Source organism: Stenella coeruleoalba (assembly GCF_951394435.1).
Source record: "Stenella coeruleoalba genome assembly, chromosome: 6".
In the NCBI taxonomy this organism is placed as follows: domain Eukaryota; kingdom Metazoa; phylum Chordata; class Mammalia; order Artiodactyla; family Delphinidae; genus Stenella; species Stenella coeruleoalba.
In genome coordinates this window covers 84921843-84945737 of record NC_137151.1, presented here as the reverse complement: position 1 = coordinate 84945737, position 23895 = coordinate 84921843, and the positions used below count along the sequence as shown (strand labels likewise).

The following is a 23895-nucleotide window of genomic DNA, read 5'->3' as shown; positions in this document are numbered from 1 at the left end:
AATATCTTGACTTGCTCCTTTCCCCCTCTTTCCTCTTTATTTTGTCCAAGGTAGGAGAGTGTTAAAATCTATTGGCTTTTCCAGCAGCAGTTTATTATAGCTAAGTGAGAAGGATGCCTCACCTTAGAAGGAGATAGAGACCTGATAAAAGATTTAAATGAATCATTTCCCCATTATCTCATATGAACATTTCTGAGCAGGGTTCCTAGGGGAAAGATGTCTAAATTATGTAAAATATATTACTTGTGGCTTAAATTCTTTGAGAAATATGAAGTTTTATTAACCTTGGGGAGAAAAACAGCAAGCCCCCAACATGGTAAGAATGAGGTCCTCGGGCTGCCCACCACACAGCACACGCCCAGGTCTCTTACATCAGGTGGCCCAGGTGTGAGGAGACACTGTCCACATCAGGAGGATGCCCGTGACCGGCACTGCCTGATGGGCAGGGTGCAGCCCATGATAGAGAATTCCCTTTCAGTGGCTGATGTCATGGATTTATTAGTTTCCCACACTAAGCAAACCTAAGACCTACTCGTCTCAAGGTCAGATCTTCAATGAATGGGACTATCTGAACTATTTTTTAAAAAGTCCATGGTCACCTTTTTGCCAGATTTGCTTTCTATATAGCAGGACTGCATGTACTGCAAACACCAGTAGGCTTTTCCTAACCAAATGGCTCTCAGCAGTGCCTTCTCTTGGCCATGCAGCTGTCACAGTGAGAGTCTTGTGCAATTTAATAAAAAGTAAGAAGTCATTCCTATTCCTTTCCCTTATTTGGTGAGAGTTAAGACAGGTATCTTTTCTGCCTACAATGGCTTATTTGGGGTTCTCCGTGAAGAGAGATGTCAGGCTCACCACCTCTTATGGCTTCTTCAATTTGTGTAGCTGGTAACCCCGAGGCTTCCTTCCCCTTTCATTTCTCTCACTGGGCTTTTGATTTGCGTCGACCTCCCTGAGCCTGTGTCCTATTTGGAGGAGGGCTGAGGGAAATGCCTAATTAATATCTAAAATAATCTTGTAAAGTCAAGTGTCAGTTAAATCGATCACCTAGGGGTGATCTTGGTCTTAGTTTGAACTTGAAAAAAATTCCTCAGGGTCACCGGGAGAGGAGCCTGCCAAGGAGGGAGAGGGAAGCAATGGGAAATGGTATCGCACAAGGGGGACCAAATCGAGGCTTCTCCAGAAAGCACAAGTGATTGTATTAGTGTATCTGAGAATATCAACTATGTACACACAACCTTCCTTTGCTGAGTGTTGGCTCTTTGAGAGCAAATACCACAGCCATCAGTCCAGCCAAAGCTTCAGAATTGATTTCCATTTCCTTAAAAAACTTATTTTTATTTGTCTAGGGCCCAGTGCTGGCCCTGATGGGCTTATTCCATGGACTCGCTTCTGTAAGGTGGGTGCTGTCTGGAGTTTACACTGTGAGTGCTTTCCGCTCTCTGTTGAGGGTCTCGGATTTCTCGCCGCGGTGCCGGCTGCACTGTGCTTGCTTTGGCGTGTTCCTCTGGCCCCCGGAACCCCTAGGGCAAGTTGTTTACTTTCCTTCAGCGCGCTGAAGGTTAGTCTCCAAGTGCGAGTCTGACAGGAAGCACCTGCCTGGGTGATAACATTCTCTCATATCCAAAATGAGTCTTCTGTTTGCTCACACTGACCTCTGGCCTGGCAGCGTTTTAGCTCCGTCCATGAGTAACGTGTGGTCTGTGCCGGCGTAGACAGCCTGCTGGGCTGGAGGGGGTGTCTTGAGCCTGCTCAAGCAGTGAGACCAGTTGGGGGGAATAATCAGACCCCGCTAGGGTCACCAGACAGTGCTGACAAGCTGACGCTACTGGATAGTGTGAAGGCAACTGGTATTCTGGGATCATGCTGGAGGTCATTCCCTGGCTGGGTCGCTAATGTTTGGAGAGGGAAGCAGAGCCTGGCTCAGGAAATGGAGAGGTTGGTGTCTGAAAGCTGGTAGGAGGGCAGTGACGGCTCTGTAGGGGGCAGTGCTAGCTTTGGCAGCTGGGCAGTCTTTGCAAACTAAAACCCGATGGCGGGAGGAGACATGCTAAGTCACTGTTTTGGATTTCTTGGTTTCTAATGTGTGCATCTGTATACTTGCAGGAAAATATAAATGATAAAAATTTTCCTTTCTGGCTTTGGATTGAAAGCATCCTTGAACTCATTAAAAAACACCTGCTCTGTCTCTGGAATGATGGGTAAGGGCCATTGATAGATGTATTTTTGAAACCTATGTTGAGCACACACTCCATTGCTGCAAGGCTGAGATAGGCCTGACCCAGACAGACTTCATTATTTGGCAAGACTTGGGTGCATCTCACAGAAACAGATGCTTGCAGGCTGTCCCTTCAGGCATTCACGATAGTAGACCCTCATAAGATTAAAATTATATTTTCGTAGTATATGTATATGCATTTTCAAAGCTAAATTTAAAAACCCTGAGTGCCATTCATGCCTTCATTCATTCTACGAAAATTTCTTGAGCACCTGCTTTATTGCCTCCAGGTAAGGAAGAAAAAACTTTTTTGACTCGGTAAATTGTTTCTAATGTTTTCCCAGGGTCAGTTGATATTTCAGCAAAGACTTTAACTTGGTCAGAGGTCTAGAATATGAAAATGGATTGTCTGAGCCTTTCTCTTCACTAGAAAGGATGCATGAATTTAGACATTTTCATGGCCTTCAGAATCCCCAGGTGAAAATGAAAGGCTCATTAATCCAGCAAGTATTTATTGATCATCAGTAGCATCCAACGGGCACCATGTTCATGAGCTTTTTTGGGACTTCAGCATATATATGTATGAGTGAAATGCTTCCTGAAGTGTCGATGAAATAGATTTTAAAGCATCTAAAATAGTTGATACATTTCTATCCTGTGCTCTTGTGTCAAGTTGCAGTCATCTTGATTTGTAAGTGAACGTGAAAATTAGTCATGACTGAACCTCAGAGTACCTCCATCAATCCCTTTCCATGTGCAGGTGTATCGTGGGCTTTATCAGCAAGGAGCGAGAGCGGGCTCTGCTGAAGGACCAGCAGCCGGGGACATTCCTGCTGCGGTTCAGTGAGAGCTGCCGGGAAGGGGCCATCACGTTCACATGGGTGGAGCGGCCCCAGAATGGAGGTGGTAAGCCAAGGCGCCTGTACACACACCGATTCAAAATGTGGGTGCAAGCCCTTCTTCTTCTCTGCAAATCAACTCATACAAATGATGAGCTTTTGACATACAGTCGCAGCTCCTCCACTTATCCCCAGCTGAGCTTCCCCAGTAGGATTTAATACATCACCAAGGGCTATTTGGGATTCGTTGCCTGGAACATATTGTGCAAATGATTTTTTTTTAAAGACAAGGCCACATTCTTTCCTTTTTGTCAGGTATGTCACCTGTAGGTGAAAGATGCGAGTCAGTATGACTGGCAGTCATTTATTGGGAGGAAACCCACAGTGCACAGGCGTGAGCTTCCAGACCCATGGAGGGGAATCCCACGTTGGAGGTGCACGGATGAGGGCAGGCTCCATGAGAGGGGTCCTGGGACTGGGTGCAGCCCTCCACCTTGCCTTCTGACAGAGAAGGCTCGTGCACGTTTATCTGGGTTATATCTTGGGTTTCTATTTGACCAAGTGCATCCATGGCAAAAACAATTCTGAAAACCTACGCGTTATGAAACAGGTTTCCGGGGAATGAGAAACAGGTTTCAGTGGAGACAAGAAAGTGATAAAGACAAACTGGTGACTTTTCACTCTTGCTTGTAGTTTGCTCTGTTTGAAGGATTGGAGGGAAAACTGATTTGTTCCAGTGACTTATGCTTTCAGTTTAGAAGATGCAAAAAGATAGGATACTTTTCTTGTTCTATTTTTTTTTTCTTCTGGTAAAAAAACAGGAGAGCTGGGATTAGAGCCCAGTGAGGACAGTAGATGGTAGAGCCTGCCCTTTTCTTCTTCTCCCCCGGTAGTTCTTTCCTGAACTTGCTGAGAGATGGAACTAGCAAACCAGGCAAAGATGAAAACCATTGGCAACTGGAAAGTTTAAAGCAGGGCCACACCAGCTACAAAGCTTTGGTCTGAAGTTCTAGAGCAGAGTCCCCAGAGCACCTGACAGCAGCCTCTGGAGTGTGTGCCCCAAAAGTGAAATCCTGGATCAGTTAGGAAGCAGGATTCCAATGAAGTCTGGGACTAAGACCAGGAGTGAATTAAACTGTGTTTTTTTACATTAAGGATTAGAGAAAAAAATAGCAAATAGGGTCTCTTTTTGGTTTGTTTAAAAAGTTGTTTTCTGTGTGTTGTTGTTGTTTATTTTCATTTTTCAATATGAAAAGAAAGACAAAGTGAGTTTATCTTCTAGTAACTTAATCTATGGCTTGAGCCAAGAAGACCCAATTAGTAATTAGTTATTTTAAAGGTATTTAATAAATTTCTTTTGGCTAGACTTACAAATCTAAGTAAATAATGACAAATGCAATAAAGTAATGATGGCCTTTATTTTTCCTATTTTAAAGAAAGGATAATGATCTATTTAGGAATAAAGCAATTACATGCTCTGTGATGTAACTCCTAGATTGTGTTTAGTTCTTACCAGGTTCTGTCAAATCCGTAAACTCTGCAGTGTTTGTTTCTCTCCTCTATTGTTGAGGGATATTCTGTGGGACTCACTTTGCTTTTCTTCCTATTAGAATCTTGCTTCCATGCGGTTGAACCCTACACAAAGAAAGAACTTTCTGCTGTTACTTTCCCTGACATTATTCGCAATTACAAAGTCATGGCCGCTGAAAATATTCCAGAGAATCCCTTGAAGTTTCTGTATCCAAATATTGATAAAGACCATGCCTTTGGAAAGTACTACTCCAGGCCAAAGGAAGGTAAGTGGGCAGAGCGTGCAAGCGTTGCCTGATGAGTTATAGCACAGCCCAGTCGTTCCTGTGGTTGTGTTCTCCCTTCACCTAGTCCGAAGGTTTGCGGGAGACAGGCGTTAACCCCACACACTGCCCTTGCCTTCCTATCGGTGCAAGATGTCAGCACAGACTCCCCCCATGCCATGTCACTAGCCCACCCCTTCCTTTGAATTGGTAAAAGCAGGCTTTCTAATAAACACAGCGCAGTTGAAACATAATACATTGTTTGGCCTGATACAGATAGTAAGAAAGGAGTAAATGGTTCTTGATCTTAGGGGTGTTGGAGAAGGTCCATTTCTGGTCGTGTGTAGTTGTTACATTTTTACTTTTTCTACGTGGAGGGGTAAAACGTGGGACCTGTGATGGTCACCTGCTTTATGTCAGCCTGCTCCTGAAATTGAGGAGATGGAGGCCCCGGCGAAGTGAAGTGGTCCCTTCATGGTGACCTGGTAAGTTATTAGGTCCCATCACTGAGAGCAGGTCTAAGTTTAGCACACGGGTCTCCCTCTGCTTAGTCTTCACTGAACCGCATTTGAGAAAGTGGCAGTTAGACTAAGCTGGTTTGGAATGCACCAACAGACTTAATGATTTTTCAGGATCAGTAGTCTCAACGTTAGCACAGTTACTTTAGATGCACCCGGCTTACCCTGACAGATGCGTTTATGACACCAACCAGGCCAGGACCATAAACCAGATAAAACTTTTGTAGGATTTCAAGCCTTGGAAAGAGAACCGTCTTAGCTTGACTTCTGTGCTGAATGTGCCTCCCCTTTTCATCTGGTTGTTTCTGCATTCGCAGTACAATTTCAGGTGACCCAGGCAGGGAGTCTAACCTGACTGCCAAGGAAAACAGTGCAGTCTTGATCAAAGAAAAAGTTGATTGTTCTTGTGTAATTTCTGCTAACGGAAAGTGTACGTGATGTGTTTGCTTCTAGCCCCAGAGCCTATGGAACTTGATGGCCCTAAAGGAACAGGATATATCAAGACTGAACTGATTTCTGTGTCTGAAGTGTAAGTGAACACAGAAGAGTGACATGTTTAAAATCCTCAAACAAGCCCCACTCCTGGCTGGGGCCTGTTGAAGATGCTTGTTCTTTGCTTTTCCATTGTAATTGTTGCTGCCACCATCACAGATGGACCTGTGGAAAGATCCTAATTAGAGATCCTGGTGTCACTGCCTATCAGCGTTTTATTGCCTTTATAAAAAAAAAACAAACAGCAAACCAAAAAAAACAAAGTTGTATTTAAGGCATATAAGTTCTCCCCAAACTCGTATTTTGAAAAAGTGTAAATAAAATGAACAAAAATGGATCAGAGTGGGCAAGCAGTTCTTTTCTATCTAGAAAAGGCCAAAGTAATGACTGAGATACATTTTTTTCCGTTTGCTTTTATTTTGTTGTTTCATTTTGTAAAAGGTAGAAAAAATTTTGGAAAAGTCATTGTCAGTTATTTGGCCTGCAGCACTGTCTTGGGGTGAATGGATGTAGCCTTCATGTAAAAACCCTCTGGAGCAGCCTTATCTGCATACAAACCTCAAGGTAGGGATGAGGGACTCCCCAGACATTTCTCTGGCGCTTCTCGGGCCAGGGTAGGTGACACAACTGCACAAGCTCGTGCCCGTGTTCACCCAGGCAGAAGCGGTGCAGGATCCAGACTGGTTATATCTGGCTCACATCTCTAGAATACAGTGTGTTTCCCAAGGGGCCGGGCTGGGGACATGAACTTCTCGAGATCTGTCCTTTTTCAAATGTATTTTACAAGTGTATACACGTCCCTGAAATAAAAATCTAAAATGGTGATTCAGTCACAGGCCAGAGATGAAATGGCAAAGTTTGCACCACTGCTTTCATAATCTAGATGTTAACATTTCCTGTTTCTTTCTCCCCATTTTAGTCACCCTTCTCAACTTCAGACCACAGACAACCTTCTTCCCATGTCTCCTGAGGAGTTTGATGAGGTGTCTCGGATAGTGGGCGCCGTAGAATTTGACATGGTGAGTACCACACAGGGATGCTTTCAGCACGCTGAGTGTTTGCTCTCTGAGGCAGGGAGGGTGCCTGGCAGACCCTGGGCCTATCTGTGAGTTCTCAGAAGGAGCCTCTGGCAGAGCCCAGAAGGGTGTTTTTTAGATTAGCTATGACAAGTTGGAGCCTGCTGTGTTTAAACAAGCTACGTCGTCACCAGGATTTTTACTCCTGGCCTTCATCACCTTCCAAAAAATAATGACATTTCAAATATTTAAAAGCTCCCCCTCTGCCTCTTAAATTTGTCCACATAGAAATCTCATATGTTAAGGAACTAGGATTTCTCTGATAAGAAAATGTTTTCCTTTTGTCCCATTGTTTCAGCACTGTGTCTGGGTGAAGAGGTGTTATTTTTAGGAAGGGAGGAGACTAATGCTTGGTATACAGTCGTCATAGAGACTTGGGCAGCCACAGCGAAACACTTTACCTGATTTATGTTTGAGAGCTAACTTGTACCGCTAGCACCTGGGGCTGTGAAGGGCTTTGCCAAGAGTAAAAAGTTCAAGGAGTGAAGCAGAGTGTCATGAGTACCGTGATAGGGATGGAAACAGGGCTGTCCACAAAAGAGTGCATCTTTCTTTGGGAGAATGTTTTTCAGTATGTCAGATAGTATTGTTTGCCTGTCAACCTGAAATCCTTCCCCTTAAAGATTTTATTTATTTATTTATTTTGATTGGCTGGATTTTTGCTGATGCTGTTTTAATTTTAAGCTCTTTTCCACATGAAGCTATTCCAGTTCATTTTTTATAAATTTATCTACTTTATTTATTTAGTTTTAGCTGCATTGGGTCTTCATTGCTGCGCACGGGCTTTCTCTAGTTGTGGCAAGCGGGGGCTACTCTTCGTTGCGGTGCGCGGGCTTCTCATTGCAGTGGCTTCTCTTGTTGCGGAGCACAGGCTCTAGGCGTGCAGGCTTCAGTAGTTGTGGCACGCAGGCTTCAGTAGTTGTGGCTCACAGACTCTAGAGTGCAGGCTCAGTAGTTGTGGCGCACGGGCTTAGTTGCTCCGTGGCATGTGGGATCTTCCCGGACCAGGGCTCGAACCCGTGTCCCCTGAATTGGTAGGTGGATTCTTAATCACTGCACCACCCGGGAAGCCCCCCAGTTCATTTTTTTTAAATTTGCTTAATGTTTTAAAGAAAAGCCTCTCTGAGTCATTACTGGCCCTTCTTCGTCACTGGTGCCTGGCACAGACTGCTCAGCGATGCAGGAGGGAGGACAGGATGAGGGGAGAGCGCGCCATCTCCCAGGGTTCAGGGTCGCGCATCCCTGTGTTCAGGGAATGCATTTGTGCGGCATTAGTAATATCTGTTTAGACTCAGGTTTCTGGTATGTAACCTTTTCCTTATCCTTTTCCCTCACCTGAAGAAGTACAGGCTAAAATCTTTACACCCTCCTGTTAAGGCTGAAAAAAAATGCTTAGGTAGTGTAATAGCGCAATAGTTCTGTTCCTATTGGAGAGTGAAAGATGAACCTTGTACCTGTGTAAGGTTGCACCCTCTGTTGGAATGTAGCTCCCCACACTGCTCTGAAGTGTTTTGTGAGCCCTACACAAAAATGGAATAGCTGTAAAGCCCTATTTAGAAAGTGTAAGATCGATGGACAGAACCAAACAACGGCGCGATCTTCTTTTTCTCCTCCTTTGCTGTTCCTGAGCAAGTTACATCATCATCATGGTCATCACCATCATTAATAGGTGACACTTGTTAAGCACTTACTGTGTACCAGGCACTCCACGGGTAGTAACTTAGTGCTCACAACAGCCTTCTGAGTTAGGTATTATTGTTTTTCCCACTTTACAGATGTAGACAAAAGAGGCTCTCCAAAACTATGAAACTTGACTAAGATGAAGTAGTTAGTAAATGAGGGAACGAATATTTGAATCCACCTGGGGTGTCGCTGGACTGCGTGTTCTTGTCTACTCTCCTGGAATGCCCCCCCACAGAAAGCTGACCTCTGATTCATTCAAAACCTGCACCCAAGAGAAGCTGTTTGCACTTGACACTGAGTATGTGTTGTTCTGGTTCATTAAGACGAAGGCAGCGTAGCCTTTGGGTGAGAGGCCTGTGTTTGGGATTTGGAGATCAGAGCTCCAACTCTGTCATACCATTATGCCCTGTGACCTTGAGAAAATAAGATGGATTAGTCCCCTCCATCTGTGCATGCAGCATGACCGCTTTCTCTGTGCTCTCGGAACGATACTGTGAGAGCAATTTAATTCCTCTAAATAAGTGCCAGGAAATGGTTTTGTGGCTCTGGATCTCCTCTCCCCCTGCCCAGGAGCCATCCATTTCATTCCAGATGATTTCATTCATTTCATCTGTAGAATAAATCTATTTTTATATACACGCACACACACATCTCCAGAGTAAACCCATAGAAGATTTAAGAGCTATAATATGGGCACAGCACTGGTTAGACAAAATTAAAGTTGGATTAGTCTCCGAATTGGGTGGACTCCACCTTGTCTGTCCCAAATTGTCCTCAGCCTAGGCCACGATTTCCTTTCCGCATCCATCCACTCTTGGAGTTAGGGCTTGTGCTCTGAAATAGACCTTTCGAGGAGCTGGCTGGTTTCGGCCATGTCTGGAGGTTGCAGCTCTGGACCGGGGGGCCCTGGGGCCAGCGCCTGGTGCCGCCTCAGGAGCAGGAGGACCGCAGGCTCCTGAGAGACAGAGCACCAGTGTTTTCTGTAGCCTGGCTTCAGTGCTTGTTTAGTCTGGCTTCCCTGTACAGTAAACTTCTTCCTCTGGGACAGCATGAGAACCAGTCTCCTCTCCTAGAGGCCTTTGGGCAAAGCTTGGACAAAGCTGATAATAATTTAATGATAAATATTAAATAACACGTATTAATTGTCTGCTATTTCCATCTAGTCTACTAAGCATTTTACATATGCTGTATAATTTAATCCTTTCAACAAATCTATCTGTTAGAGCCTATCAGTCTCCTTTGAATAGATGAGGACCTTGGGATTTAGAGGTTAAGTAACATGACTGGTCACACAGCTGGTAAGAGACAGTGACAGGATTTGAATCCAGGGTCGCTTGCTTTCTCTCTCTCTCTCTCTGAAGACCACCATCTTTACGTATTTTACTCTCAGCCAGACGGAAACATAGGGGCAAAACCTTCATTGTGCTTTTCAATCCAAAATATTTTCCTAAGAGCCCACTATGTACCACCCACTATTGAGTACTCGGGATTAAAAAAAAAAAAGGACTCGGTTCTCAAGAGGCTTGTAGTCTAGAGCTGTGTTGCTGTCGGTGTTTTGGGTCTGAATGATTCTCTGTTATGGGGCCGTGCTATGCGTTGCGGAATGTATAGCAGCATCCCTGGCCCCTACTCGCTAGATGCCAGTAGCACACACACCTCCACACCCGGTCATGACAATCCAAAATGTCTCCAGATGTTGCCAGAGGACAGAATCACCCCTGGTCGAGAGCACCTGGTCTAAGGGGAGAGCCCAGCATGGAAGTAAGATAGGAAGTCGGTGGCAGGCCGGTGTCCTTTGGATGAGCAATTCACTGCCTCCGAAGGGCCCTGCTGGGGGAGGTGGAGGGGTTTCTGATGATTCTACTTCTCTAGCCTCTACGTGAAACTCATTCGTTTGTTATTCCTGCTGAGTGGCCTTTAAGGAAAATTCATCATTTCCCCCAAATCCCTCTCTCCCTCTGGCATACAGCTCAGCATTGCCTCACTCTTGTTTTGCATGAGCAGATTTGCCACGTTGCTCTGTCCCCAGACTTGCATAACAGCAGAAAGCTTTATGCAGTTTGGATGAATGGACAGAATTAAGCCAGCAGGCTGCAGAGTAATAATCCATCAGCTTAGGTGACATAAAAGGTCTCTATTAGTCCAGGAGAAAGGATAGCACATGCTGAAGGCCCTCTAATTCCATGGTGGTTTTTTGCCGGGGGATGTGTCTTTCTACTACTCCATTGTAGAACACACAAGTAATGTTAAATATATGAGTCTGCGTTTTACAAGAGCAGTGTAATAATGTAACCACATTTTCTTTTTACAGATGAATGCAGTATAAGAGCATGAATTTTTCTCATCTTCTCTGGTGACATTTTTCCTTCCCACCTGTGACTCCCTCCTGCTACTCTGTTCCTTCACATCCTGTGTTTCTAGGGAAACAAAAGAAAGGCCAACAAATTCGCTGCAACCTGTTGGTAGCAAGTGGATTTTTCCCTAATTCAGAAACATCTGTTACTCTGAAGGGCTTCATGCATCTTACTGAAGGTAAAATTGAAAGGCCCTCTCCACAGAGTGGGTTTTACAAATAAAAAACATCCAGATATACCAAAAGCATCAGAACTAGAATGAGAGTCCTTTGGGAAAGGTCAAATATTTAGCAGCATCTAGCAAATGCCATGCCTAGAGTCAGTGCTCAATTGTTATAGGTGGTTGGGTAGATCACACGGTTATTTAGGCAACTGCTTCATGCAGGATTGGCATATTTCTCTTCTGGAGAATTCTTATTTGTTCTCTCTGCTTTAAATGTGGCTAGAAGTTTTCCAGTGGTTTGCCTATGAAACAGTGCAAAGTTAAGTTTACACAGAATTACATCACCTCTTTATTGAAGGTAGCCATCCCGTATCTGGGCAGAGGATAAAAGTTGTGTTCTTTATTATATCTTCCACACTAGCCATTGAAAGCTAGAGACAAATTCTCTCTCGGGAGAATTAGTTTTTCTCTTTGTTATGGCTTCATGATACTGGCTAATATCAAAGGGAAGGAAGTAAACTTTCCCAATTCGTGAGTAGTGTTTTCCGTTTAAACTTTAATATCCAAAGCTGAATATATTCTGCCTCCATCACGGTCACTAGTAAATGAAATTGTCTTCACAGTTCTGTCAAGGGAGCCAAACTATTAACAGCTCTCTTAAGGTAAATCCTGTTATTTTTCAAAAAGTTGAAATTAATTGTAGATGTAGACAAACTCCGAAATTTATTGCATGTTTCTTAAGTGGGTTCACTTGTCTTTATTGTTTTTAGCTGGTATTTAGTCTTAGTCATAAAATTTTCAAATTGAGAAGAGAAAATAGTAACGGACAAATCATTAACCAGAGATTATGAGAATCAGATAATTTGAAAACTCATCCTGTGTAACTGCATTGAGAATTGTGTATCTTTCACTGATGAATGTGTTTCTCTCACAAATACATTGCAAATGGTTCCACTGTCTCTCTTGTGCTTTTTCTAGACCCTTTTTGGACTGGATGATGTTTTGTGAAGTGTGTTGTGTTACTTACCTCGTCCCTTCATTAGCACTGACATGCAAAAAAGTGGTTTAGGGAGTGGGTTTGACAGGGTTCTTCTAGATAACATTCACAAACTGCTGTCTGCAGGTGCATCTTATTTTTCTACTGTCACCACCACAATCATACTGTTAGGTAAATACTGTATTTTTCTGGTGGGAATAAAGTTTCCTTGAAGTCTATCTCAAAATTAAAGCTAAAGTATAGGTACTGCATTAAATATAATATGCACATGGTACTTTCCTTGGTATTAAACACAAATCAAGGCCTCCTCTCAGATTTTACATAAGATGATTGACATCAACCTGACTGGGTTTGCGTTGACTTTTTAAATTGAAATGATGAAGGAACAAAGATGACAGTTAAATTGTTCCTAATTGCTAATATTTAACTATTTGGTATATTTTTGCCCTCTAAGAATGCTTTGGCATAGTTTCATTTTACTGCACCAGTCAAGAGACTTTGTTTACTTTTAAAAAGTATTAAAATTATAAAGTTAGTCTCTTACAGACATTTTATATAAAGATTTAAAAAGTTACTGGCATTATGTGTAGGTTCGATGTTTTTCTTATCTTGTCTTATGATTAAGCATAAAAATATATCAGTCCTTATTTTTAAACACGATTAATACCGTTTTCCTAAGTGTTACCCTTTCTTACCGAGATTAAGATAGGTTGGTGGAAGAGATCAGAGGAAACATTATTGAAACAAGCTATAATGAGTACCATAAATAGCAAACAAACGAAAGTCCTTTGGTCTTGGTGACCACCAGAGCTGCCTCCAAATGCAGAAATAATTTGGCATTTATTTTAAAGTGAATTTCAGTACTGCTATAATGCAAGTTTTTAATTTTAAAATACATGTAAAATGGGACTCTGTATGGTGTCCATAGCAGCATCTAAACTCCACACCTCCTTGATGAGGTGAGGTTTTACTTTCTGAGAAGTTACTACACCCACACAAAAAGCTGCCATTCTTTTCTCCAAAAGTGTTATAAGCTAGAAAGCTGTGCCCTTCTCAAAGTAAAAGGCATTGTGTGCTGGAAAAAAATAGTAAAATAAAAGAATTGGCAAGTTAGATGTAAGTCTGGCAGGTTAAATGCAACTGTTGTTCGATGAGCTATCAGGGAATAGTGGTATAAGCTTGAATTCTGGCCTCATAGCAAATATGACTGTTCTCACCTCCCTATCTACAGTATTTACATCTAGGAAATATAAAGTTTCTTCATAACGAACATGAAGAGTTGTATTTCTCCAGGGAGTGAAGTAGATAACGCCCTGCCTAGCCGGTATGTTTGTATTTCTATATAATTGATCATTGTAAGAAGTCACTAAATAGATTCTGGCTAAGGGATGTTTGTGTGTTTTAAGAGTATTTCTGGTATGGGGTTTTATAAGCCTAGGACTTTTATGCACCACTCAGGACAGATTTCTCCCTTTTCAGGAAAGTGTCTTCTGAGATGGCAATAAATAGATTTTGCTATTTAGTCAGCATTCAGTGATGGAAGTCTATTTGTTGCCTGTAAGCTGAAATGGGATATTAAGTCTTAATTGAACAAAGCACTCCTTTCACATCTGATTACCCCAGGAAAAAACTAGAAGTTGTTTTGAAAGCTCTGGTACCTACTTTTTGAACTGGGATGCTGTGCCCAGAGTAAGGGGTCCTTAACTCAAGTGGCTTCTTTGGTTAGTTAAGATTCATTCATGTATTAGTTCACCAGATATATAGAGAGCACCTGCCATGAGCCAGGCACTATTCCAGATGGTTGGGAAACGAAGTCGGTAAACTAAAACAGACAAAGATCTCTGCTTTGGTGGAACTTAAGATGTTCTGAGATACTGGATCGTATGTTCTGGTACAAACATCTTACCTATTAAAACTTAAGAAAGCTTTCGTGAAGCAAACATGGCCAAAAGCTACAAATAATTTAAAGGGTTTAAAGGGTATACAGAAATCTACACAATTTCAAAGTAATGGCATTCATCTACGAAAGGGTGAGAAGATTAGATGAGAGATTTTGGATATCTCTTCCAGTTCTAAAATGTCAGTAATACAGACAAATAAACACGTTTGACTGCTATAGCAAAGCAAATTACTTTGTGACAAACAACTTCGTTGAAAATGGACAGCCATGGTATACGTGGTGTTCATGTACCTTCTCTGTGGTTAGAAAACCGTATGCTAACCCTAAACCAGAGGTTTCTGGCATTGGGAGTGAATGCCATTTCACACACCCATGGACCAGGTGGGAGCTGCCATTACCAGCTTGTTGTATGCAGACCCCAGTGTGGCAGCTCCACAAATAGATGTCAAGACTTTTGTGAAATACCTTCTCTTCTCATTGAAGGAGGTTAGAACCCTCCTAGTGCAAGATTCAATGCAGCAGATATTTACTGAGCACCTCCTAACTGTAAAAGGATAGTGTTAGCTTCTAAGAGGACTAGACACATGCCTGCCTGTCTTCTCACCTTCAGGGATGAACTGCTTACAGAATTTTCATCTTACTCATTGAGGTAACCCCACTGGACACCGTGCATAGTACCTGGTCCACAGAAGGCATTAAAAATGCCTCGACATAGTTCCTGTGTTCAGTGGAGTTCCCAACCCAGTGATGTGAGGAAACGTTTAAAAAAATTCATTTTCAGTTCTTTCTGATACATGTATTTATTAAGCTGTAAAAAGCAACACTACCTAATTTCATTTAAAATAAATATTTTCCAATTTCAGAATACTTACAACTTACAGTTTTAAGATTAGATTCACTTTGGGAGGTTCTGGAAGCAAATACATTCATAGCTGTACAATCCCCAGGAAGAATCTAAATCCAACATCAGGTCATTCAGTCCCTGCCAAGCAGGTAACAGCATTGAACGGTTGATAGCTAATCCAGCTCTGCAGCTAAAGGGCAGTGTGGGGCAGCAGTGGGGTACAGCACATTACACTCAAAGATGAGGTGATAATTAGAACTGAGACCAGCAAAAACAACAGTATATACAAAGCTTTAAATAAACACCACCATATAGAGCTCTGTGGTACAGAAAAAGCACATATGATCCTAAAGCCCAAACAGAGAGATCTTTGGAGTATACTGATGGCAGCAGTGAACAGCACAGTTAAAAGCATTGAAATCAAATGTACTCATTATTATCACCAGCCAACAGCAAACAGCCAGAACAGGAACCAGTGTACAGTCATAAATAACCTCATGGGTAAATAAGGGCACATTTAACTAAACCACAAAGATTTCACAAAATAGTTACGATCTGAGAAAAGATGAAAACTCTTTGTTCCCAAATAATAGTTAGAACCTCTTTTTATTAGAGAAAAGCCTCAGAATCATTGGTAATCTTTAAGCTGTGTAATTGAACCATCTTAATGTTTCATTTAAATCACACAGAACAAGCTGCTGTTGGAGCAGTTATTTCAGTTGATTTCTATTAAAGAGTGTCTACCCCATAATATCTTTGGGAATAATGCTGTTCCTCTGCAGCGTTTTACATATACCACCTGTCTGCATGTCTTGGTAGATCCATGAGGCAGGAACACAGCAGCAGGGCTGGACACCCACCCACCATACTCCCCACAGAAGCACACACACGAGAATGGCTTCATGCCTGATGCAGCGCAGTTAAGGAACACCGGCCGTGTTCCACCAAAAGAACACGTCTAGGTTAATAAGGGGGCAATGGCTGAAGTCACTGATTTAGACTGGAAGCAATAATCAAAACACTTGGAGGCTGCTGGAGTGGGAAAGGAGCCATTAGGCACGATAAAGCTTGGAAGCAGAGTGTGTGCTGATAGAAAAGGAAAAAAAAAAAAAGGAATTTGCTATATTAATAAAACAACCAGCATTCATGTAGTTGAGGGTTCTGCACATTTCATTAAACACAGCTTCAAAGAAGTCCATTTGTGTGTGTGTGTGTGTGTGTGTGTGTGCCTGTGTGTGTGCTTAATATCAGAAGTCCTTATTAACATACCCTTTTACCTCTGAGTATGACAGGATAACGTATGTGTGCAGTTCCTCTGCAAGACAAACGATGGGTCTCGATTTAAAATGAAATGGCCTTTTCTTATTATTAACTCTAAAGTCCACAAAAAATACATGGTAGAAAATCAGGAGAAAACTGGAGTGATCTAGTGATCCCCCAAATAGAACAAATATCTTGATGCAGACCCTTAATGACAGGTTTAAAAACAAATGTTATTTGTAGCCGTTCCCATACCTTCATAATAACTTTGGTAGCTTAGAGCACTTCTGAATTTATCTTGATCCTGAAAGCTAAAAAATATCTTCTTAAAGAGCTGAAGTAGCACATCCCTTGCTTTTATTGGCCGATAAATTTGACTAATTTGTACTTAGCTTAGTAATTTGTCTCTGGTTCATCTCCTATAGACAAATGGCAGAGTCACAGCTCGGATGCCAGGTCCATGAGGCGTTTTCTGATTTATTGTGGAAAACATGAAAACTGCATAGTATGCCAGCACCCGCTTTCCCAGCTAAAGGAAAGAGGCAAATAGCTAAACATCTGGGAAGAGAGGCTGGTCTAAGGGGATATAGAAAAAGGAAATTATTTCAAAAATTATTTTAACTACATTCACACATTGTTTTGATCACCAAACATATCTTAAACAGATTCCCTGATAAAATCTAGTCAGAATTGGTCTGTCCTACTAATAGTTATTAACTATTATAATTTTTAAAGAGTCACATCATGAACCTAGGGTGACAGGCGGTATTTCAAACAAACACATAACCATAAGTGCATATAACTGTTCAAACACTCAAACTAAATACATATTTGAAGTCATGAAAATCCCACAGTTTTGCTTCTAAAGGCAGCCTTGACCCATTTGGACAGACTGTACAACAGAGTTTAATTTATAAATGCATATCAGCAGATCATCACCATAAATTGAAAAGTCACAAAATACACAAAAATAAATCACGAAGACTACACAGTTAAGCTAGCATTGGTAACTGTTTCTTTTACATCAAATTATACAATGCGCGAGGTAAATATTGCTCACATTATGGAGGGAGATTGTTTTATTTCTATTTTTTCCCAAAGAGATCAGATTTGTCCTGTGTGCACAATGAAGAAAACTCCAGTAACACTGAAATGACAAATGTTGTAAAATATACATCACTACCAGATAGAAATACACATGTTCTTCATAATCATTTTCCACAATTAAATAGGTAAGTGATTTAAATCTTGGGCTTAAGACCATTACAACAATCCATCCAGATTCTTATGGACGGTTTGGTTCTCCTTTCCATTGTCGGAATCTCCTTGAGGCGTGTACTGGACTTGGTATTCCTGCAGGATTTTAAATACATCATGGTGTCCAAAGTGCAGCGCTTCATCCATGGGAGTGTTATTCCACCTAAACAAGTAGCACAGCATGGACTGGGTCATTAGATAATTTCTGTACAAAGATGATAATCCAGCATTCTTAGATTTTAAATGCCGGTTAAAGGGCCATTCAAATTTAGCTGTTTACGCAATAGTACATTGAAGAAATGCAGAAAGGGATTTATAATCCAAAAAGTGGTCTTGGAGACAACTTGGGATATGGGGAGGAAGAGAAAACTACCTTCTGCAAAAGGGTCTTGTTCACATTATCTAAGTGCTTATGAATGGGAAGTTCTAGTGTTAACAGATAAGATAGACTCTAGTATTTCTAAACTTTAACTTCATGGAAAGCCCCAAGGATCATTCTTTAAATAGAATGTTCAAAGAAAAATCAGCTCTATAGCATCTATCACCCTAGCCTTTGGTAGAAAATGTGTGTTCCTGTCAATGTAAAAATCACAGTAAATCTCAGAAGTCTGGTAATAACCACGATCTTATTAGGGCTCAAATACACTTTGGAGGAGCAAGACTGGCCTCAGAGGAACTGACATTTTCTTCATCTGTGGTAAGGATGGGACTCCAGGGGCTCAATTGGACCACTGCACAACCAGAAGAACAACTACCCTTTCCCTGGGAAGTGTGTTTCTGAGCTGTGCTCTTTAGTCATCTAGATGAAGACTGGAGATAAGAAGAAAGGAAGAGTTGCCAGCAGTGGTTAATCAGCTAATTAGCCTTTTGAAAGAGGAGCCAGCACTGTAAAGCACAACCCAAGTAAATGACAGAGCATGATAATTAGCTCCCTAGTACTTCACAAACTATTAAGCTTCTCTTCTCATCCACTCTCTATGTCACTTAACTTCTCCATGGCTGCCAGGCTCTCTGACTCCACTTTTTCACATGCCACTCTCACCAGCTTCTGGTTTTCCTTCTTTCTTTGTTCTTAACCTTTTACCTTCTCAGTGGGGCCCCAATATGGAACTCAAAGGTTTTTAAAACAATCTCATTTAAAAAATATTTTTGAATGAAGTTTGGTAACCTGTTCTTAATTTTTAAAATCAGGTAAGTAACATTTTACGTGTATCTCTGTGCTTCTCAAAAAACTGCTGAATTAAGTTGCCCTTTACTTCTACATTGGCCTTCATTAAGTTAGGGAGTCAGTGGCCTGAAACCGGGAGGTGGGGTGACTTTTCAATCATCTACAGCATGTAATTATCTGTCTTTCTGGAAAAACTGAATGTTAACTGCAAGTTATCTTTTTTTTTACAACGCTTCTTTTCCGTGAAGTAATGCAAAGTATCAGCTCTAAAGTATACACTAAATCTGCTCAAGCCTATTTTACAATTTGAGGTGACACTGATTCTATGAAATAGAGAAAGAAGACGTGTTGGTCTAGCTTACATTCTCAAATCATGAATACTCAGTTACCAAGTTAGTTACTGAGCTAACTTTTGCCTCTCAGATGGGTGTTTCTGCTTTCACATTCCTAGGGGCCAATTTAAGGCAAAAACCACAACAAAACATTTTGATCCTTCAACATGCAAAGCACAGTAAATATTTCCAGCCTGTAAATAGCGTTTTACTTGGGATTATAAATACTAGGGGCAGGGGAAAACACTCTCTTCAGTTTCTTGCTCTAGAAAGAGCTGGTATGGGCATTACATTTGAGGATAAAAGGGAGAATTGTCACCCTAACATGAGGTTTTAGAATATTGCCAATAAAGATCATGATTTTAGGTAATCAAAGTGTTACCGTACTTACAAAATTGCTAACAGTTTTCAGACACTGATGCCATAACTTTTCTGCATATCTTGCAAGCTGAGCTAATAAAACCCAAACCACTAATTTAAAAAACAGTAAAACCTTACTAAAACAGAAAGATCTAATAGCTAGAGAATAATCAACTTGCTCCAAACGTACTTCAAATTGTCCTCAAATACCCAAACTCCTAATCATAAGTATCAAACCTCTCCCACCAAATATTTTTTTTCCGTTCTTCTAAACCTTTATTCTCATTACTCACTGACTCATCCAGTTATGTAACTCCAGTTATATAACATGCCAGTATATTAGTACAGGCTTTACTTTAAGCATATGCATATATGTAAGCTGCACTCTTACCCCTCCCTTGGCTATCCACTTTGTGAACAGTATTTTACCGCAGGATGAATGTCAATTTTCCATGTGGACCAGAAGGGAGAGGAGAGGAGCAGAACATATTCCAGGCATATTTCTCCCACTCTGTCTGGAGTGCCCTTCTCTTCCTTCTGTGCCCTCAAATCTCATCTCTTCCCCGAAGCACTGGTTAAAATTCAACTTCCATGAAGCTTTCTAAAACTGACTCCAACCAAATCCAGGAATTTCAACAAACTCCAATATATCCATTTTAGAGGTCTGTAACAGTAATCTCCTTACACATATTTCATATGCCCCTGCAAATGTTTATCTTGTCTACCCTGTGTAGTCAAAAGGCCCATGAGGATAAAATTCCTATTTTATCTTTCCAGACAACAGGAATTGTTCTCTTCATACAATACAATGACTGACAGACTAACCAAGAAAATTCTAAGAGAACTTCCTTAGGTAAGAAAGAGGATATAGGAGAGAGAACGATCTACTGAACAGAAACAAGGTTTTGTTGGCTGCCTTTATAAGGCTCCATAGCAAGTTCAATAATGACTCCAACATATACATAGTGGATTTGAATATACCACCATCTAACTATTAGAGCCCTGTATGATAAAACACTGGCTTGCCAATTACATGTTAGAAAGTAACTTAACGGCTCACCTGTCCTTGGGGAAAGGATTTACTTTGCAGGCTTCCAGCAAAAATTTAACAACTTCAACATGACCTACATCGAAAACAAAACAAGCAGGTTTTAGTATTAAGTAGAAATTAAGTCTGAAAAAAAATAAATAAATGAGTGGTTCATATATTACCCTCTGCAGCAGCTACATGGAGTGCTGTTCTAGAATCGTAGTCTCGCTGTTCCATGTCCATGGCTGACAAAGCAAATCTGAAAATTTGTTAAGTATAGCTATTCATTATATAAAAAATTTAATTCACTTTTGTAACATTTCCTCCATCAGTTCAGTCGAAAGTCCTGTGAGAAAGGTGTCATCCTTCACCAGGCTCACTAATGGGACACCCTGTTCAACCAGTACACAGACACCTTGAGTAAATGCCACTTCACCGTTCTTCCTTAGCTTTGCTCTTTTTGGGTAAGAGGAAATGTTCACCATCTCTCACAGAATTAAGCTTCATTACATTATTGTCCAAAACTCAAGAATGGTGGCACAACGATACCCTAAATTTGTGCCTCGGAAGGGCAAGAAACTAACTACTAAAGTTACATGTTTTCACTAAGGCTCCCATTCTTTAACATTTTACAGTCTACAAGTACTAATCAGACTTTAAAATTAAAAAAATAAAGTGCACATTTTTATTGAAATAAAGGTATGTGAGTTTAAGGTATACAACATGTTGATTTGATACATTTATGTATTACAAGACGATTACCACTGTAGTGTTGGCAAATATTCATGGGGCATAATTTTCATTTCTTTTTTGTGAGAACAATTAAGATCTAGTCTCTTAGCAGCTTTAAAGTTTATAATACAATACTGCTGATGCAAGTACTAATCACACTTTAAAATGAAGGTGGAAATTAAGCATAGACATTTTCCACCTTAAAGTTCAGCTGCAACTCTCTACAAGAGACCTTATGTTAAGTATACAGTCCTATATGACCTTTCCAGCACTGGGGATCTGCAGAACACCAAATACCCCTATTTGCCCACCCCCCCTCACCTCCAAAGATGGAGAGTGATGGGTAGATGGGGATTGAAAAGTCATTGTCCAATTCCAGTAAAACACTAATACCAATTAGCCAGATTAATTGAACAGTTACCACTTGGGAAAACAGAGGACTGGGCTTTTATAGGAGGTTGAAAAGGAAAGACTGTACAGCGAGACTAAGGCACTGGAAGTGGGAACTTAATATAACTTTGGATCATTTTTATTAGAGGGAAATGGAAGTGAGACTTTATTTAGCTTTAAAGTGGCCCTTTGCCCAGAAGCAACTTCATAAACATCTGTAAGCCATATGCTCACCCACCCTGTTAACATACCTTCGAAGTGCAGATACATCTCCAGTATACGCAGCAAACAAAAGGTTTATCACCGACTTTACCTGTGAAGAAAAGAAAGTTGAGGTATCCACAGGGGAAAATAAATACATAGAATGTACAACTGTCACCAGGTGACTTCCATGTGGTTTGAACACTTCAGCTGGGTCACACACAAAAATTTATCATAAGTATACTGCTGTAATCACAAAGAACACACGTGTGTTTTTTTCTTTTTAAATAGACAATTATGGGGCTTCCCTGGTGGCGCAGTGGTTGAGAGTCCGCCTGCTGATGCAGGGGACACGGGTTCGTGCCCCGGTCCGGGAAGATCCCACATGCCGCGGAGCAGCTGGGCCCGTGGGCCATGGCCGCTGAGCCTGTGCTCCGCAATGGGAGAGGCTACAACAGTGAGAGGCCCGCGTACAGCAAAAAAAAAAAAAAGACGATTATGAGGGGAAATCCAACAATAAAGAGACATGAGGGAAGGAATGGAATGATATCAACTGGCACAACAGAATGGAAACTTCTGACCTGTGAAACACACATAGTTGGGGCAACTGAAAATTGGAACCTTTCTCATTTAGTATGTCTCAGTGGTGGGAGCTGACTTGTATACTCATAAAATTCACATCACATCATTATTAAAAACTAAGTCATGCTATATAAATGTCTAATCCCTGCCAACAATCCCTGTCCTCACCAATCACTGGCTTCTTTGGAAATCTTCAGCGACAACATTCAGTATTAATAATCTCAAACTTACTACACTTCAGTGAACTATACGTCACTGGAAAGGCAGTCTTCAGTTCAATGGCCAGGCAGTACCAATGGGGGCATTCTCAGAGCCTGTGACACTGCCTCGGCCCAAAAAGTGGATAGACTCCCAAAATATTAAGTCACTGACATTGAGTGCTCCAAGAATTCAAAGTGTATCTTCTTTTGATATTATCCACTTTCTTGTCACTAATTAAGGAAGAGGCTAGTTATCCTAAAGGCCACTGGATTTGGGTCGGCTTTCATAAAGACCATCCAACCCTGTTTTTGAGAAACCAAACTATTGAACATACACTGTTTGTAAATACTTCATAAATCCCCACTTTTGTCTTAAACTTTGCAACTTCAACATTCATACTGATGATCCAACTGGTATTGGACTCAGTGGTAGAAAACAGTTTACCTGGAGGGATGGAAAGTAACCCAGCTGTCCCCAAACAAAGCCACAGCCCTGGAAGATCTAGATCTTAACCTGGACATTCTACCTTTCCACTACAGCTTCCCTTTCCCACAACCTGTGAACTTTTAAATCGAACTGGAACTAACCATTGCTGGACTTCCCTAATTCAGCATTTTCAAAATGTGTTCTGCAGAAACTAGTTCACAAAGGCGCCATGAAAAAAAGGGTTCCGTGATCAGCTATTTTCTTAAAATATTAAATCCCCTTCTTGGAGATACAGAGCCTTTTGTATGCACATGAAAAGTTCTGCAGTACAGGAACTTAACCAGCTGAGCACACCCCCCAAATTTTACTGCTACTTACTGTTATTTTTGAGATCACTCCAAAAAGCCTTACTCTTAATCTTTCAGTCCATTAGCTTCCCTTCGGGCTACCCTTTACTACTCCTGCCCAGCCTGCACTCTGTCACTTTCCTACTAACCCCAAGTCAAGAACAGTTTTCTCAATGCGGGTGGGAGTTTAACAGAATCACCCAGAATGTTTTAAAAGTGTATGTAAGCATCTCTCCTCCCATTTCTAGTCGTCCTATTCCCACACCTCAATTTGACACATTTTAGGGGATACAATATTTTGAAAAAAGTCTCCAGGTGATTTTGATATGCACTCTTCTGGGTCATGAACCACGGTTTCAGGTGCCCTTAACGTTTAAAAATTGGATAAATTTGGAATTCTCAATTCCCTTATGCCCTTGGGCCCACAGAAAAACACTATGGGCTATTACAAATGATTCTCCATATTTCCAACTGGTCTCTCATCACTGCTTGACAATTTTTTCTCTTATTGGTTCCCTTTTATACTTTATTCAGACCTTTAATACCAGTGGTGACCCCCAAAACATATGACCCCTAACCACAACTTTACTAAGATGATAAATTGTTTCCATCTCTCCTTCCTCTCTTATGCAAAACATCGGCTTTGAATACCTATTCTCTTCCTTTCCTCCTTTACTGGTTCCCTCATCTCTGCCTTAATAAGGACACAACCATCCTATTTTGAAAAACCAA

The 23895-nt window shown here is 41.3% G+C and overlaps 2 protein-coding genes across 3 annotated transcripts in view; one reads left to right on the top strand and one right to left on the bottom strand.

The window, feature by feature from the left end:
• The window catches only part of STAT1 (signal transducer and activator of transcription 1), a 42347-nt gene extending 30260 nt beyond the window's left edge, over positions 1–12087 (top strand). For both annotated transcript variants that reach the window (XM_079923870.1, XM_079923871.1), the window contains exons 19-25: positions 1350–1399; positions 2107–2201; positions 2979–3124; positions 4668–4853; positions 5822–5897; positions 6780–6879; positions 10931–12087. In XM_079923870.1, coding sequence (XP_079779996.1) covers positions 1350–1399; positions 2107–2201; positions 2979–3124; positions 4668–4853; positions 5822–5897; positions 6780–6879; positions 10931–10945 — 668 coding nt within the window. In that variant the 3' untranslated portion in view covers positions 10946–12087. The remainder of the gene's footprint in view (positions 1–1349; positions 1400–2106; positions 2202–2978; positions 3125–4667; positions 4854–5821; positions 5898–6779; positions 6880–10930) is intronic.
• A 2646-nt stretch (positions 12088–14733) lies between these two features.
• The window catches only part of GLS (glutaminase), an 80393-nt gene continuing 71231 nt past the window's right edge, over positions 14734–23895 (bottom strand). The window contains exons 15-18 of the mRNA XM_079923565.1: positions 21658–21719; positions 20467–20543; positions 20315–20378; positions 14734–17557 (exon numbers count right to left, since the gene is read on the bottom strand). Coding sequence (XP_079779691.1) covers positions 17401–17557; positions 20315–20378; positions 20467–20543; positions 21658–21719 — 360 coding nt within the window. The 3' untranslated portion in view covers positions 14734–17400. The remainder of the gene's footprint in view (positions 17558–20314; positions 20379–20466; positions 20544–21657; positions 21720–23895) is intronic.